Below are 15,312 nucleotides of genomic sequence, written 5' to 3'. Positions count from 1 at the left end.
ACCACTGCACTTCAGCCTAGGCAGCAGAGTGAGACTTTTGTCTCAAAAATAAATAAATAGTTAAATAAAATAACCAGCAGCTGCTCTGCCTATGGAGTAGCCATTTTTCATTCCTTTACTTTCTTAATACATTTGCTTTCACTTTATTCTATGGAGTTGCGCCGAATTCTTCCTTGTGTGAGATCCAAAAACCCTCTCTTAGGTCTGGATCAGGACCCCTTTCTGGTAACATCTTCCTGGCGAACCACGAAGGGATGATACTGAGGAGGCCCTCGACCCAAAGGAAATAGACTGCAGCACTGATTGGCCGACTTGGAACTGACCCTGCTTATTCCTGTGAACCAATCAGTGATCTGTGATGGCTGCTCAGAAGAAACAAGAGGGATGGACATTGCCTTTTGTTGGAACTCAAATTATGCGTGGCCCTCAACATACCAATGCTTGCTGAGCATCCTTCTACCCTGAATACAGGAGACCCTAATAGGCAGGAATATCATCACCCCTATTCCGCCTGAAGAAGTTACAGAAGATGAATCTTCCTCCCTCTAAACCATCAGGATTAAGGGTTTCCTTGTAAAAGGGAAGGGCAAATATGTCAGAGGCGTATGAACCAGAGTGACTCCATCTTGAATACGGGCTGAGTAAAATAAGGCTGCATTCCCAGGAGGTTAGGCATTCTAAGTCAGGATGAGATAGGAGGTCAGCACAAGATACAGGTCACAAAGACTTTACTGATAAAACAGGTTGCAGTAAAGAAGCTGGCTAAAAGCCACCAAAACCAAGATAGCAATGAAAGTGACCTCTGGTCTTCCTAACTGCTCATTATACACTAATTATGATGCACTAGCATGCTAAGAGACACTCCCACCAGCGCCATGACAGTGCCATGGCAACGGCAAGAAGTTACCCTATATGGTCTAAAAAGGGGAGGAACCCTCAGTTCCAGGAATTGCCCACCCATTTCCTGGAAAACTTATGAATAATCCACCCCTTGTTTAGCATATAATCAAGAAATAACTGTAAGTATCCTTAGTCCAGCAGCCCAAGCTGCTGCTCTGCCTATGGAGTAGCCATTCTTTATTCCTTTACTTTCTTAATAAGCTTGCTTTCACATTTAAAACAACAACCAGAAAATATATCAGAGGCTTAGTGTCCCCTATTCAAGGGGACAATTCTGGAGGCAGAGAAAGAGGTAGAAAGGTGAAGAACAAAAGACACAGAGGAGCAGAAGAATTTTGTCTTAGCCTCCATGTGGCACCTCACAGCTTGGGAACAAAATTTCTCTCATAATTTTCCTCAGTTCCACCACTCACAAGCTGTGTGACCTCGGGCAAGGCACCCAAGCTCCTCTGGGCCTCAGCTTCCCAGTCAGTACAATGGGGATAACAGTAGTGCATACTTTTTGTTTCCTTTTTTTTTTTTTTTTTTTTTTTGAGACGGAGTCTTGCTCTTGTCACCCAGGCTGAAGTGCAATGGCACGATCTCAGCTCACTGCAACCTCCGCCTCCCGGGTTCAAGTGATTCTCCTGCCTCAGCCTCCTGAGTAGCTGGGATTACAGGTGTGCACCACCACACCAGGGTAATTTTTGTATTTTTAGTAGAGACAGGGTTTCACTATGTTGGTCAGGCTGGTCTCGAACTCCTGACCTCGTGATCCGCCCGCCTTGGCCTCCCAAAGTGCTGGGATTACAGGTGTGAGCCACCGTGCTCAGCCAGTAGTGCTTACTTTGTGGGGTCATCTGTGAATGTGAAATGAATTAATAAATGGAAGGCACTTAGAAAAACCTCTGGAACCACTGAATCAAATTGGATATCATTATTGATCCCTCATTCAATCCCTCAATACCTATTTAGTGTCGTCTGTCCAGATGCAGGAGATACACCTGGTACATAGTGACTGCTCAGCGAGCAGTGTCACAATGAACACGTGCAATGACCTTGAAGGCCACATCGGGGCTTCCCCTGATCAGCAGGTTGGAGGTGCTCCAGGACCGACGCTTAGCTGTGAGTGGGGATACGGGAGGGAGGTTGGAACTGCCACTGCAGAAGGAGCTCTGAACCAGGTTCAGGAGAGAGGCTTTGAACCTGCATGTGTGGGGAGCCATGGAAGTTTCCAGGAAGGACTGCAGGTCCCACCTGGAGATGTGCCGTTCCTCCTTCAGGTACCTGGGAATGTCAGTCACACCCCAGACCTGCTCAGCTCCCCCACACTGCTGTTCCTGTATCTGAAAGCTTCAAGTCCCCAAATGGCCTACCTAATACATGGGGAAACTGAGGCCTGGGGAGGCCCAGGGACTGAGCTAGCATCCACTTGTGGAAATAGTCTGGCATCACCTGAAGAAGTTAGAGACATGCAAACCCTACACCCTCAGATTCCCCTCTGAGAGTCTGTGTGCCAATGTAGACTCCCGCACAGGAGATGTTGCGGGAGCGAACACTGCAGTGTTGCTCCCAACAGCAAGAACCAGAAACAGCCCAAAGGCCTGTTACAGGAAAATGTGGACACGCAGGCTGCACATGCACACCACTGCTGTATGGCAGTGGAAATAAATGAACAGCTACCGCTACAGGCAAACAGGAATCATAGCAACAGCTGGGAGCGAAGGCATGGAGGGATGAGAACGTGCACTCACACCCGGCCTGCCTGGCTCCACTCCGGGCAAAGGGATCAGAACAGTGCCTGGCACACACGTTAAGTGCTATGTGAGTGTTAAGATAAAACTAGGATGTCCAGTGGGGAGAAAGCAAGCCTTTGAAGATTATGTGCTTTTACAAACTTCAAGTGCAATGAAAACTAAACAAGATGTTGTTCAGGCATTCATATATGATATAAAGTTCCTTTTTTAAAAAAAGGGATGCGCTGGGCACGGTGGCTTATGCCTGTAATCCCAGCACTTTGGGAGGCCAAGGAGGGCGGATCATGAGGTCAAAAAATCGAGACCATCCTGGCCAACATGGTGAAACCCTGTCTCTACTAAAACTACAAAAAAGTTAGCTGGGCGTGGTGGCGCACGCCTGTAGTCCCAGTTACTCAGGAGGCTGAGGCAGGAGAATCACTTGAACCTGGGAGGCTGAGGTTGCAGTGAGCTGAGATCGCGCCACTGCACTCTAGCCTGGCAACAGAGTGAGACTCCATCTCAAAAAAAAAAAAAAAAAAAAAAAAAAAAAAAAAGATGAGCAGAAAGTAATTTGGGAGCTGCAGGGAGGCAAGGGTAAGGGATGGGGAAGTGAACCAGAGGCATATGCGTCATTGGCAGTGTCTAAGCACTCAGGATAGGCGTGGATCACAGGGGCTCACTCTGTAATTAAAAGGAAAAGGGTTTTTGTTGTTGTGTTGTTGCTGTTGTTGTTGCTGTTTTTGAGACAAGAGTCTTGCTCTGTCATCATCCAGGCTGGAGTGCAGTGGTGCAATCTCAGCCCACCGCAACCTCCGCTTCCCGGGTTCAAGCGATTCTCCTACCTCAGCCTCCTGAGCAGCTAGGACTACAGGTGCATGCCGCCATGCCTGGCTAATTTTTGTATTTTTTAGTGGAAATGGGGTTTTGCCATGTTGCCCAGACTGGTCTCGAACTCCTGACCTCAAGTGATCCGCTCGCCTTGGCCTCCCAAAGTGCTGGGATTACAGGTGTGAGCTACTGTCCCTAGCAAAAAGGAAAAGTTTTAGTGTAGTAGTAACCCTTCAGGACTAGGGGCCTCGGGCTTCAGCCTCAGGCTACCTGGGTGCTTTAGGGAGGAGGCCACCCAGGCCCATGACTACTCCTTGCCACAGGGTGCCCTGCACACAGATGTGCTGCCAATGGCTAAGCTCTCACTGCCAGCCAGAGGGAAGAGGGTCTGAGCCAGTCAGAAGGAGATGGGCCTCAGGCAGTAAGAAAGGAGGAGGAGGACCCAAGCTGATCCAAAAGATGGGTCTAAGCAGTCAAGTGGAGGAGGGTTCAAATCTGATGGTAGAGGGCCCAAGCTCAGCCTAACGAGGAGGAGGCCAGGCCCACCAAGGGGCCCCTGGAGGACTCGTTTCCCTTGTCCCTTGTGGTTTTTTGCACTTCCTGTTCCCTTGCTGCTCACTGCGGAAGTTCCTCTTCTTACCCTGCACCCAGAGCCTCGCCAGAGAAGACGAGGGCAGAAAGCACCATGAGTGGGGGCCCAATGGGAGGAAGGCCTGGGGGCCGAGGAGCACCAGCGGTTCAACAGAACATACCCTCCACCCTCCTCCAGGACCACGAGAACCAGCGACTCTTCGAGATGCTTGGACGAAAATGCTTGGTGAGCTGGGGATCTCCTGCCCCCGCCCCGTCCCCACCATTTCTTCCTCTTCCTCTCCTCCTTCTCTCTCTTCCCCTCATCCCGCTCCTCCTTTCCCTCTCCATCATCTTCTCTCCTAGACTCTCCTGTTATCATCCACCCTCCCCAGGAAGATCTCAATGTCTACTTGCCTTCCCTCTGGCTGCAGCTCTTCCTTCGGGCCCATGACTGTCATGGGGCAGGAAGGACCAGGTCTGGCTCCAAGACCTTGTGGCTACCCCTGACCAGACTCCACTGACCCCTGCTTTCCCCTCCCAGACGCTGGCCACTGCAGTTGTTCAGCTGTACCTGGCGCTGCCCCCTGGAGCTGAGCACTGGACCAAGGAGCATTGTGGGGCTGTGTGCTTCGTGAAGGATAACCCCCAGAAGTCCTACTTCATTCGTCTTTACGGCCTTCAGGTGACCCCCCCTCCCCGCCCCTGACTGGACTTGCAAGCCAGTTCTCAACCCGCAAACCCAGATCTGTGTCCATATGTGTCCACAGTCCGAAGACCTCAGACCTGATCAGTGAATCCCTGAGCCCCAGAACCAAAGACTCATCCAGATGGCAAACTCTGGCTTGCCTTTCTAAGTCTGCAATGACTGGCCCCAGTCTCCATATCAAGATCTCTAAAGCCCCCAGTATTAGTCTGCTGCCTAAGCCTAATCTTTTCCACAAATTCCAATAAATGAGCACCGTATTTGTACCTGAACCTCAAATCTATTCTAAACTCAACATTTTGCATCCCAGGAATCTCTCATCAAAACTCCTGAACCCCAGATGTTTGCCAAGCTCCTAAGTCATAAATCTGTTCAACAAACCCCAAAGTTGAATATTCCATTGATCCTTGAACTCCAAATCTGTCCTTTTAAATCCACAGCACAGACCCCAGAATTCCCATATTAAAATTCCTGAACACTCAAATACCGAGGTAGTTCTTAAGCAAAAAGTCTTTTCCACAATTCCCCAACCTGAACTTTCTAGGTTTAAGCCCCAAATTCATCCTTCTAAACCCATAAAGATGGACCCAGCATAACTTCCAGATCCCAAGGCTGTCAAATATTCACCAAACTCCTAAGTCATAACTCTTCTCCACAAACCCCAAATTGCACTTACTTTAGCTGGACCCTCCGCAAAACTCCCAAGTCTACGTGTCTGAACTTCAAATCTCACCTCCAACTCCCAAATACTAGAATCCTACCTGTCATGAATTGGGGCTGGGGTGGCAGGGGAGGGCATGGATTGAATCTATGAATGAGCCTCAACTTCCTAAGACTAGAGTCCTAAATTATGAAATTCAAGCTCCCAAGTCCCACATCTAGGGCCCCGAACCCCAAATCCAAACCTCTCACAAAAGTGTATGGCTCCCAGACTATACTCCACATCCACACCCTTAGATCTCAGCTCTCTGGTGCTGAGCTGGAAATCTCCAAACCAGACCATGAGGCCCCCAAATCCAGACACCCTGCTCCCTGCCCAGCTAACAAAGGCCTGCCACCCCTGGTGTGCCTCAGTGCCACTGTGCCTCCCACCCTACACCTCTCCAGGCTGGTCGGCTGCTCTGGGAACAGGAGCTGTACTCACAGCTTGTCTACTCCACCCCCACCCCCTTCTTCCACACCTTCGCTGGAGATGTAAGTGACCAACCAGCCCTCGGGCCTCACTTGGGGTGTGGAGAGGAGATGGGAAAGCTGTGGGGGGACCTGGGAGGCGGCTGACCCCAAGATATGTGCAGGACTGCCAAGCGGGGCTGAACTTTGCAGACGAGGGCGAGGCCCAGGCCTTCCGGGCCCTGGTGCAGGAGAAGATACAAAAAAGGAATCAGAGGCAAAGTGGAGGTGAGGAGGCCGCAGGGGAGGAAAGGAAGTTGGGCAGAGGTGAGTGCAAGCGTGGGGAACTAGAAAAGTTCTCTCTCATGGTCCTGGCTCCCAATCCATCTGTCTATCCACAGACAGACGCCAGCTACCCCCACCACCACCACCAGCCAATGAAGGTGAGAACTCTAGTGCAAGTAGCGGTAATAAGGGGCTAGCCCAGGAACCTGCGGCAGGGTTGTGATAGCTCTCTACACATTCTATCTTCCCAGAGAGAAGAGGAGGGCTTCCACCCCTGCCCCCGCACCCAGGTGGAGACCAAGGAGGTGCGTGCTGATTCTTCCCTGTGTCTCTGGATGGATGGGTGGGTAGGTGGAAGAGTGGATGGAGGAATGAGCAGTTGGATGGGTGCGTAAGTGGGTGAATGTATGGGTAGATGGATGGGTATGTGGATGGACGAGCGGGTGCATGGATGTGTGGATCGATGGATGGGTGGATGGATTGGTGGTAGATGGCTGAGTGGAGGGATGAATTGATGGGAGGATAAAACTCTAAGTAGATAGATGCATAGGTGAATGGGTATGTGGATAAATGAATGAAAAGGTAGATGGATGACTGAGTAAATTAGTGAATGAGTGAATGAATAAACAGTGAATAAACGGCTAAATGACAAATTTCAGTCAGTGATGAAAGCATGACTGAATGAATATAAGAGTAAATGAAAATTTTAACAAATCCATTAGTCAATGAGCCAGTGAATGATAAAGCATGAGGGAATGAAAAAAATGAATGAATCAGTGAATGTATGAATTGTTTGCGGGATCCACCCACTTCTCCATAAACCCTACTTGAACCCTTCACCCACAACCTCCATGGCCATCCAACACACACACAGATTTCCCCCAAGGCTTCCGTTTCTTGCTCCTGTGCTTTGGTTGGTTGGTAAATGGGTCAATGGGCCAACCACCCTATTTTCCCCACAGGTCCTCCAGTGGGTCCGCTCTCCCTGGGGCTGGCGACAGTGGACATCCAGAACCCTGACATCACGAGTTCACGATACCGTGGGCTCCCAGCACCTGGACCTAGCCCAGCTGATAAGAAACGCTCAGGGAAGAAGAAGATCAGCAAAGCTGATATTGGTGCACCCAGTGGATTCAAGTGAGAACCAGTCCCCAGTGGGCCCACAGATTCCTGGGGGCAGAGGGGCACATGAACAAGTGGACAGCTGAGAGGATGGAAGGAAGGGCAGATGGCTGGGTGGCTGAGTGGGTAAATGAGTGGATGGATGGGTAGGTGCAGGGCTGGGTCCAGGGAGAGATAAATAAGGCACCAAGGGTACAAAATTTAAGGAGGCACTCACTCTCAGAGGCATGCAACTGTAATTCCTGACTCTGAGAGTGAGTGACTCACTTAAATTTTGCACCCTAGGCACCTCACTTGCCTCACCCTGGGCCCACTCTGGGTGGGCTGTTAGGGGAGCAGGTGGGTGGGCAGGTGAATGAATGGATAGATAGATGAGGCAGATGATGGATGAGGGGGGCTGGTGGGTAGGTGGGTGAGTGGATGGGTGGATGGATGGATAAATAAATGGATGAATGAATGGGTTGAAGAATGAATGGGTAAGTGGTTGGACGGACAGGTTGATGGGTGGATGGGTTGATGGGAGGTGCGTGGGTAGATGGATGGGTGAGTGGATGAGTGTGTGGACAGATTGATATGCAGGCTGATTGGCTCACAGACAAGGTGGATGGGGATGGTACAGGTGGACAGATATGTGGATGAATGGACAGTTCAATGGATAAGTGAACAGAAGTGTGTGGTTGCATGGGTAGAAAAATGAGTGAATGGATAGATGGAAAGCTGGGCACATGGGTAGGTGGATGGGCGGATGGACAAGTGTGTGTGAGGACAGATTGGTGGACAAATGGGTGAACAGACATACGTGGGCAGATAGTTGCAGAGACAGATGTATGGACAGATCAGTAATCCAACAGATGAATGTAAATGAATACGTGGACAAATGCATGGGTGAATAGATGGGGAAAGAGGGATGGGTGAATGGATCAGCACCACAAACTATGAAGCCCTTCTAATTCCATAACTGCTGCCCATACTCATTCATTCATTCAGTCTCATTCATTAATTCTGGCCCCTCAGAGTCTCTCTGGGCAGGAGAGGGCAAGAGGGCTTCACTACGAAAGGAGGGAAGGAAGGGCAGTGGGGATTCACTGGAGTCTCTTCACCTCTCCCAGGCATGTCACCCATGTGGGGTGGGACCCCCAGAATGGATTTGACGTGAGTAACTTCAGAGTCTCTTGGACTCCACTAAACTTCCACCCACCCTTCCAAAGACCACTGCTGAGACCCCACCCCCAGACCGTGCCCTTCCCACACCCCTCTCAGATCCCTTGCTGGGATGAACCCAACGACAATCCGTGTTGCTGCTCTCCTCGCCTTATTCCTCTACTCCCGCCCCTGGCCTTTTTCCTCCTGGGCAGGTGAACAACCTCGACCCAGATCTACGGAGTCTGTTCTCCAGGGCAGGAATCAGCGAGGCCCAGCTCACCGATGCTGAGACCTCTAAACTTATCTACGACTTCATTGAGGACCAGGGTGGGCTGGAGGCTGTGCGGCAAGAGATGAGGCGCCAGGGTGAGCCCCTGCTTCCATACGTTCCCTTCTCCAGCCCTAGCAGTTCATAGCTAAGAGATTCACTAAGTCACTCAGTCCTTATGGGAGCACCTATACTGCTTCAGTCAGGAGCTGGTCAGTGGGGGTACCCATTTTACAAATGAGCAAAACTGAGGTTCAGAAGAAATCAATGAGAGTTACAGCTATGTGTTATACTCCCTCCACAGAGCCACTTCCGCCGCCCCCACCATCTCGAGGAGGGAACCAGCCCCCTCGGCCCCCTATTGTGGGGGGTAACAAGGGTCGTTCTGGTCCACTGCCCCCTGTACCTTTGGGGGTTGCCCCACCCCCACCAACGCCCCGGGGACCCCCACCCCCAGGCCGAGGGGGCCCTCTACCACCACCCCCTCCAGCTACTGGACGTTCTGGACCACCACCCCCACCACCCCCTGGAGCTGGTGGGCCACCCATGCCACCACCACCACCACCACCACCGCCACCACCACCCAGCTCCGGGAATGGACCAGCCCCTCCCCTACTCCCTCCTGCTCTGGTGCCTGCGGGGGGCCTGGCCCCTGGTGGGGGTCGGGGAGCGCTTTTGGATCAAATCCGGCAGGGAATTCAGCTGAACAAGGTGAGGACAAGTAGGATGGAAGATTGGGGGTCTGGAACTCTGGGGTACCCATGTAAGTCAGGATACTGGAGGGCTGAGGCCAGGACGGAGGAGAGTGCCAGGCCTTGGAGATTCAGTGATAGGGTGGAAAGGTTGGTGGGAAGCCTTGAAGGGTACTGGAGTGTGTGGGAGGGAAAATACTGATGGAGGGGCGGGGAGAAATGCTCCTTTCCCAGGCCCTGAGCCCTCTGTGCTGATCCCTGCCTGCTACAGACCCCTGGGGCCCCAGAGAGCTCAGCGCTGCAGCCCCCACCTCAGAGCTCAGAGGGACTGGTGGGGGCCCTGATGCACGTGATGCAGAAGAGGAGCAGAGCCATCCACTCCTCCGGTGAGCTGATCCTGCCAGGGCCTCAAACCTGGCTCCCAGGGCTAGCACTGGCCTCAGAACAATCCCAGCAGTCACCACCAATAGTGACATCAGCCCCATCTGTTGACAGCATTAACATGAATCTTGTGTCAGCCTCCTTTTTGACAAAGTTAACATTAAGTCATTATGTGACAATAACATAATTAACTCCAACTTTGACAATAATATTAACATTAATGCCAGGGTGTGTCCACAATATTAATGTCATTCCCACACGTTCAGTACTATTAACATCAGCTGGCAGGGCACGGTGGCTCATGCCTGTAATCCAGGAACTTTGGGAGGCCAAGGCAGGAGGATCGCTTGAGCCCAGGAGTTCAAGACCAGCCTGGGCAATATAGTGAGACCTCGTTTCCATAAAAACTAAATTCAAAAAAAAGTAGTTGAGCATAGTGGTGTGTGCCTGTGGTCCCAGCTACTTGGGAGGCTGAGGTGGGAGGATTGCTTGAGCCTGGAAGGTCAAGGCAGCAGTGATCCATGATTGTGCCACTGCACTCCAACCTTTTTTTTTTTTCTCAAAAAGAAAAAGAAAAAAAAAATCAACCCATTATGTGATGACAATATTATGAAGAACACCATTGTTGACAATAATATTAATTTTAATTCCATGTGTCAACAGATTTACATTAACTCATTATGAGATAATACAATCTAATCTTTGTAAAAACATTTTTGAGACAGGGTCTCGCTCTGTGTCCCAGGCTGGAGTACAGTGGTGCAATCATGGCTCACTGCAGCCTCAACCTCCCAGGTTCAAGCGATCCTCCCACCTCAGCTCCCAAAGTTGCTGGGACTACAGGTGTGTGCCACCATACCTGGCTAATTTTTGGTGCTTTTTTGGTAGTGATGAGCTCTCACTACCAAGCTCTCACTACTCTCATGTTGCCCAGGCTGCTCTGCAACTCCTGGCCTCAAGCGATCTGCCCGCCTCAGCCTCCCAGAGTACTGGGATTACAGGCATGAGCCACCACACCCGGCTGTTAACCTAATCTCTTTATAATAATGTTACTATTACTCTCTTAATCTATCAGCAGTACTGTCACCAATCCATTATATGATGCAAATATTAATATCAACCTACTATAGGAACTTCATCTTTTGACAACGATTTTTTTTTTCTTTTGAGATGGAGTCTTGCTCTGTCGCCCAGGCTGGAGTGCAGTGGCGTGATCTTGGCTAACTGCAACCTCTGCCTCCTGGGTTCAAGAGATTCTCCTGCCTCAGCCTCCCGAGTAGCTGGGACTACAGGCGCGCCACTACACCTGGCTAATTTTGATAATGTTATTGTCATTAACCCCATTATGTGTCAAAAATATTAGTGTTAACCAGACAGGAAGCAATAATATATTATCACACCTTTGCTAATAATATGTAAATTTACCCTATTATGTGATAAATAGGTTAACATTAACCCTTTGTTTGACAATATCGCCACTAACCACATTTTTGACAGCATAAACTTCAACTCCAACTAGAACTCAGACCCCAACTATAATTCCTCTCTTGTCCCAAATGGAAACTCTAACTCGCCCTCCTCTAGCATGAGACCTCAGACTCCCAGGGTCCAGTCCTCACCTCCCAGGCCCTATGAAGCCCCCGACCAACTTCCCAGGGCATCTTTCTCCTTCCTTCCAGACGAAGGGGAGGACCAGGCTGGCGATGAAGATGAAGATGATGAATGGGATGACTGAGTGGCTGAGTTACTTGCTGCCCTGTGCTCCTCCCTGCAGGACACGGCTCCCCCTCCACCTGCTCTGTGCCCACCCTCCACTCTCCTCTTCCAGGCCCCCAACCCCCATTTCTTCCTCACCAGTCCCTCCAATGCTGTCATCCCTGCCTGGTCCTCACACTCACCCTAGCAATCCCAAGGCCCTTTTTATACAAAAATTCTCAGTTCTCTTCACTCAAGGATTTTTAAAGAAAAATAAAGGAATTATCTTTCTGTCTCTCTATAAATCTGTCTGTTTACATTCCAAATGTGGGAATGGGGTCCCTTTTCTCCAAAGTCCCTTTTATTCATTTATCCCATTTTATTGATTTAGCCTTACATGTATATATTCATTCATTCATTCATTCCCTCAGTCATTTAGCCTGTATTTCTTTGTTTCCTTCTGCCCCTCTGTCTTTCAACATTTATTGCCAGGTACTATTTTAGGGGCTAGGAATCAAGCAGTGGAAAAAAAAGCAGACAAAAATTCCCGCCCTTAGGGGGTGAAATCCACATTCTAGGGGAAGAGACAGATAAGAAACAAGAAATCAAATAGAAATAAAAGATAGTTGCAGATCATGATAAATGCTGTGGAGTGGTAAGGCAGAGATACAGACGAAACAACATTCAGATGGAGCAGTCAGGGAAGGTCACTTGGAGTAGGTGATGGTGGTGCTGGACCTAAAGAGAGAGAAATGTCGGCCCAGTTAATATTTGGGGAAAAGAGGTTCCAGGCAGAGGGAGCAGCCAGTGCAAAGGCCCTGAGGTGAGAAAAGGCTTGGCATAAGGCCAGACGTCATGCATTTAATTATTTTTTAAAAAATCATTCAATTGTCTGGGTGCAGTGACTCATGCCTGTAATTCCAGCACTTTGGGAGGCCGAGGTGGGCAGATCACCTGAGGTCAGGAGTTCGAGACCAGCCTGGCCAACATGGCAAAACCCCGTCTCTACTAAAAAATACAAAAATTAGCTGGGGATGGTGGTGCACACCTGTAATCCCAGCTCCTAATGGGGGCTGAGGCAGGATAATTGCTTGAACCCGGGAGACAGAGGTTGCAGTGAGCCGAGATCGCGCCACTGCACTCTAGCCTGGGCAACAGAGCGAGACTCCATCTCAAAAAAAAAAAAAAAAAAATCATTCAATCAACACAATACTAGATTAAGAGCATACTCAACGACCAGACCTCACCATTCTCCATGCCCATAACAACTCACACACCAGGATCTTGATGGGCAGGATCCCCCTCTCATTTTTAAAAGTTGGCTCTGCCCAGTTCCCAGTTCAAATCAAGCACTAGCCAATTGCAATGGAAGATTGCAATGGAAGATTGCAATGGAAGAGGCAAAGACTTAATAATCAGACAGTTCTGCTCTAGGACCCGGGAAAGATGCCTCACCTCTGAGCTGTGGTTTCCTCATCTATACAATGAAGATAACTGATTTCTAACTGGGATCCCACAGAGTCACCTCTCTGCCTCCTCCAGGGCTTGCTCTCCCAAAAATAAAGGAGTAACTCAAAAGTGTCCTTGGCATTTACAGCTATTTCAAAGGGCATAATTAGAAATTGCTGCACATCAAAGCCTAAAATTGAGCTCCCTGCCCCTTCCGATTTCTGAAATCTGGTGAATTCGAGATCTCAAACATCCTACCTTTAGAGAAGGAGAAAAGGAGAAAGGTAGGGGGGAGGAAGATAAAGTGAGGGAGACTCCAGAGAGGGCAGCCTTCTTCTGTCTGCAACAGCAATGGAAGAATTTGTAGGTGGAAAGGGGAACTCCCCCAAGCTAGAGAAGGAGGGAGTCTCAGGTTTCCTTTAATTCATTTTTCTTTAACCCCCAACACCACTCCCCACCCTACTCTGACCAGGTTCCCAAATGGGCACTGAGTCTAGGAAGGATCAGTCAGTATCATTTATCCCTACTCCCAGTCCCCCACGGAAACCTCAGAAATCCAGCGTTCTGGTTGGCTGGGCGTGGTGACTCACGCCTGTAATCCCAGCACTTTGGGAGGCCGAGGTGGGCAGATGACGAGGTCAAGAAATAGAGACCATCCTGGCGAACATGGTGAAACCTCGTCTCTACTAAAAATACAAAAAATTAGCCGGGCGTGGTGGCACATGCCTGTAGTCCCAGCTACTTGGGAGGCTGAGGCAGGAGAAATGCTTGAACCCGGGAGGCAGAGGTTGTGGTGAGCCGAGATCACACCACTGCACTCCAGCCTGGGCAAGAGAGCGAGACTCCGTCTCAAAAAAAAAAAAAAAATGTGGTACACACAATGGAATACTATTCGGCCATAAAAAACAATGAAATCATGTCTTTTGCAGCAACATGGATGGAACTGAAAGTCATTAATTTGAGTGAAACAACTCAGAAACAGAAAGACAAATACTGAATCTTTTCACTTATAAGTCGCAGCTAAATAATGTGTACACATGGGCATAGCACGTGGAATGATAAACAACAAAGTCTTGGAAGGGTGGGGAGGTGGGAAGGAAGTAGATGATGAGGAAATTACTTAATGAGTACAATGTGCATTATTCAGGCTATGGATACAGTAAAATGCCTGACTTTACCACTACACAATGTAACAAAATTATGCTTGTGGCCGGGCGCTGTGACTCATGCCTGCAATCCTAGCACTTGGGGAGGCCAATGCACATTATTCAGTTGATGGATACAGTAAAATGCCTGACTTCACCACTACACAATGTATCCATGTAAAAAAATTACACTTGTGGCCAGGCGCTGTGGCTCATGCCTGTAATCATAGCACTTTGGGAGGCCAATGTACATTATTCAGATGATGGATACAGTAAAATGCCTGACTTCACCACTACACAAAATATCTGTGTTGGCCGGGCGCGGTGGCTCACGCCTGTAATCCCAGCACTTTGGGAGGCCGAGGCGGGCGGATCACAAGGTCAGGAGATCGAGACCATGGTGAAACCCCGTCTCTACTAAAAAATAGAAAAAAATTAGCCGGGCGCAGTGGCGGGCGCCTGTAGTCCCAGCTACTGGGGAGGCTGAGGTAGGAGAATGGCGTGAACCCGGGAGGCGGAGCTTGCAGTGAGCCGAGATTGCGCCACTGCACTCCAGCCTGGGCGACAGAGCGAGACTCCGTCTCAAAAAAAAAAAAAAAAAAAAAAAAAAAAAAAAAAAAAAAAAAAATATCTGTGTAACAAAATTACACTTGTGGCCTGGCATAGTGGCTTACGCCTGTAATCAGAGCACTTTGGGAGACTGAGGCAGGTGAATCACTGGAGGCCAGGAGTTTGGGACCAGCCTGGCCAACGTGGTGAAACCCCATCATCTCTACTAAAAATACAAAAATTAGCCAGGTGTGGTGGCACACGCCTGTAATCCCACCTACTCAGGAGGCAGAGGCAGGAAAATCGCTTGACCCTGGGAGGCAGAGGTTGCAGTGAGCCAAGATCACGCCACTGCACTCCAGCCTGGGCGACAGAGTGTGACTCTGTCTCAAAAAAAAGAAAAATTACACTTGTTCCCAATAGATTTATACAAAACAATTAAATGCTTCTGAGATCTGGCTAAATGGTTGCTCAGCCTGCATTCTGGTTCCACATGTAGGTCTGCTTGTGAAAACTCATTACAGCTGGGCGCGGTGGCTCACACTTGTAATCCCAGCACTTCGGGAGGCTGAGGCAGGTGGATCACCTGAGGTCGGGAGTTCAAGACCAGCCTGACCAACATGGAGAAACCCCGTCTCTACTAAAAATACAAAATTAGCCAGGGTGGTGGCACATGCCTGTAATCCCAGCTACTCGGGAGGCTGAGGCAGGAGAATTGCTTGAACCCAGGAGGCAGAGGTTGCGGTGAGCC

General features: G+C 49.6%; 1 protein-coding gene across 1 annotated transcript; it reads left to right on the top strand.

Annotated features, from left to right (window-relative positions):
• Positions 1-1,545: 1,545 nt before the first annotated feature.
• Positions 1,546-11,723, top strand: WAS (WASP actin nucleation promoting factor). The gene is made up of 13 exons (XM_007991616.3): positions 1,546-2,004; positions 4,098-4,263; positions 4,561-4,701; positions 5,830-5,916; positions 6,018-6,120; positions 6,234-6,275; positions 6,369-6,422; positions 7,080-7,254; positions 8,349-8,391; positions 8,595-8,748; positions 8,955-9,361; positions 9,614-9,728; positions 11,403-11,723. Exons 2-13 carry the CDS (start codon positions 4,132-4,134, stop codon positions 11,456-11,458), a joined length of 1,509 nt encoding a protein of 502 aa, XP_007989807.3. The 5' UTR covers positions 1,546-2,004; positions 4,098-4,131; the 3' UTR covers positions 11,459-11,723.
• The last annotated feature ends 3,589 nt before the right edge of the window (positions 11,724-15,312 follow it).

The sequence above is a fragment of the Chlorocebus sabaeus genome, chromosome X (genome assembly GCF_047675955.1).
Source record: "Chlorocebus sabaeus isolate Y175 chromosome X, mChlSab1.0.hap1, whole genome shotgun sequence".
NCBI lineage: Eukaryota > Metazoa > Chordata > Mammalia > Primates > Cercopithecidae > Chlorocebus > Chlorocebus sabaeus.
This window is presented reverse-complemented; position numbering and strand designations above follow the sequence as displayed.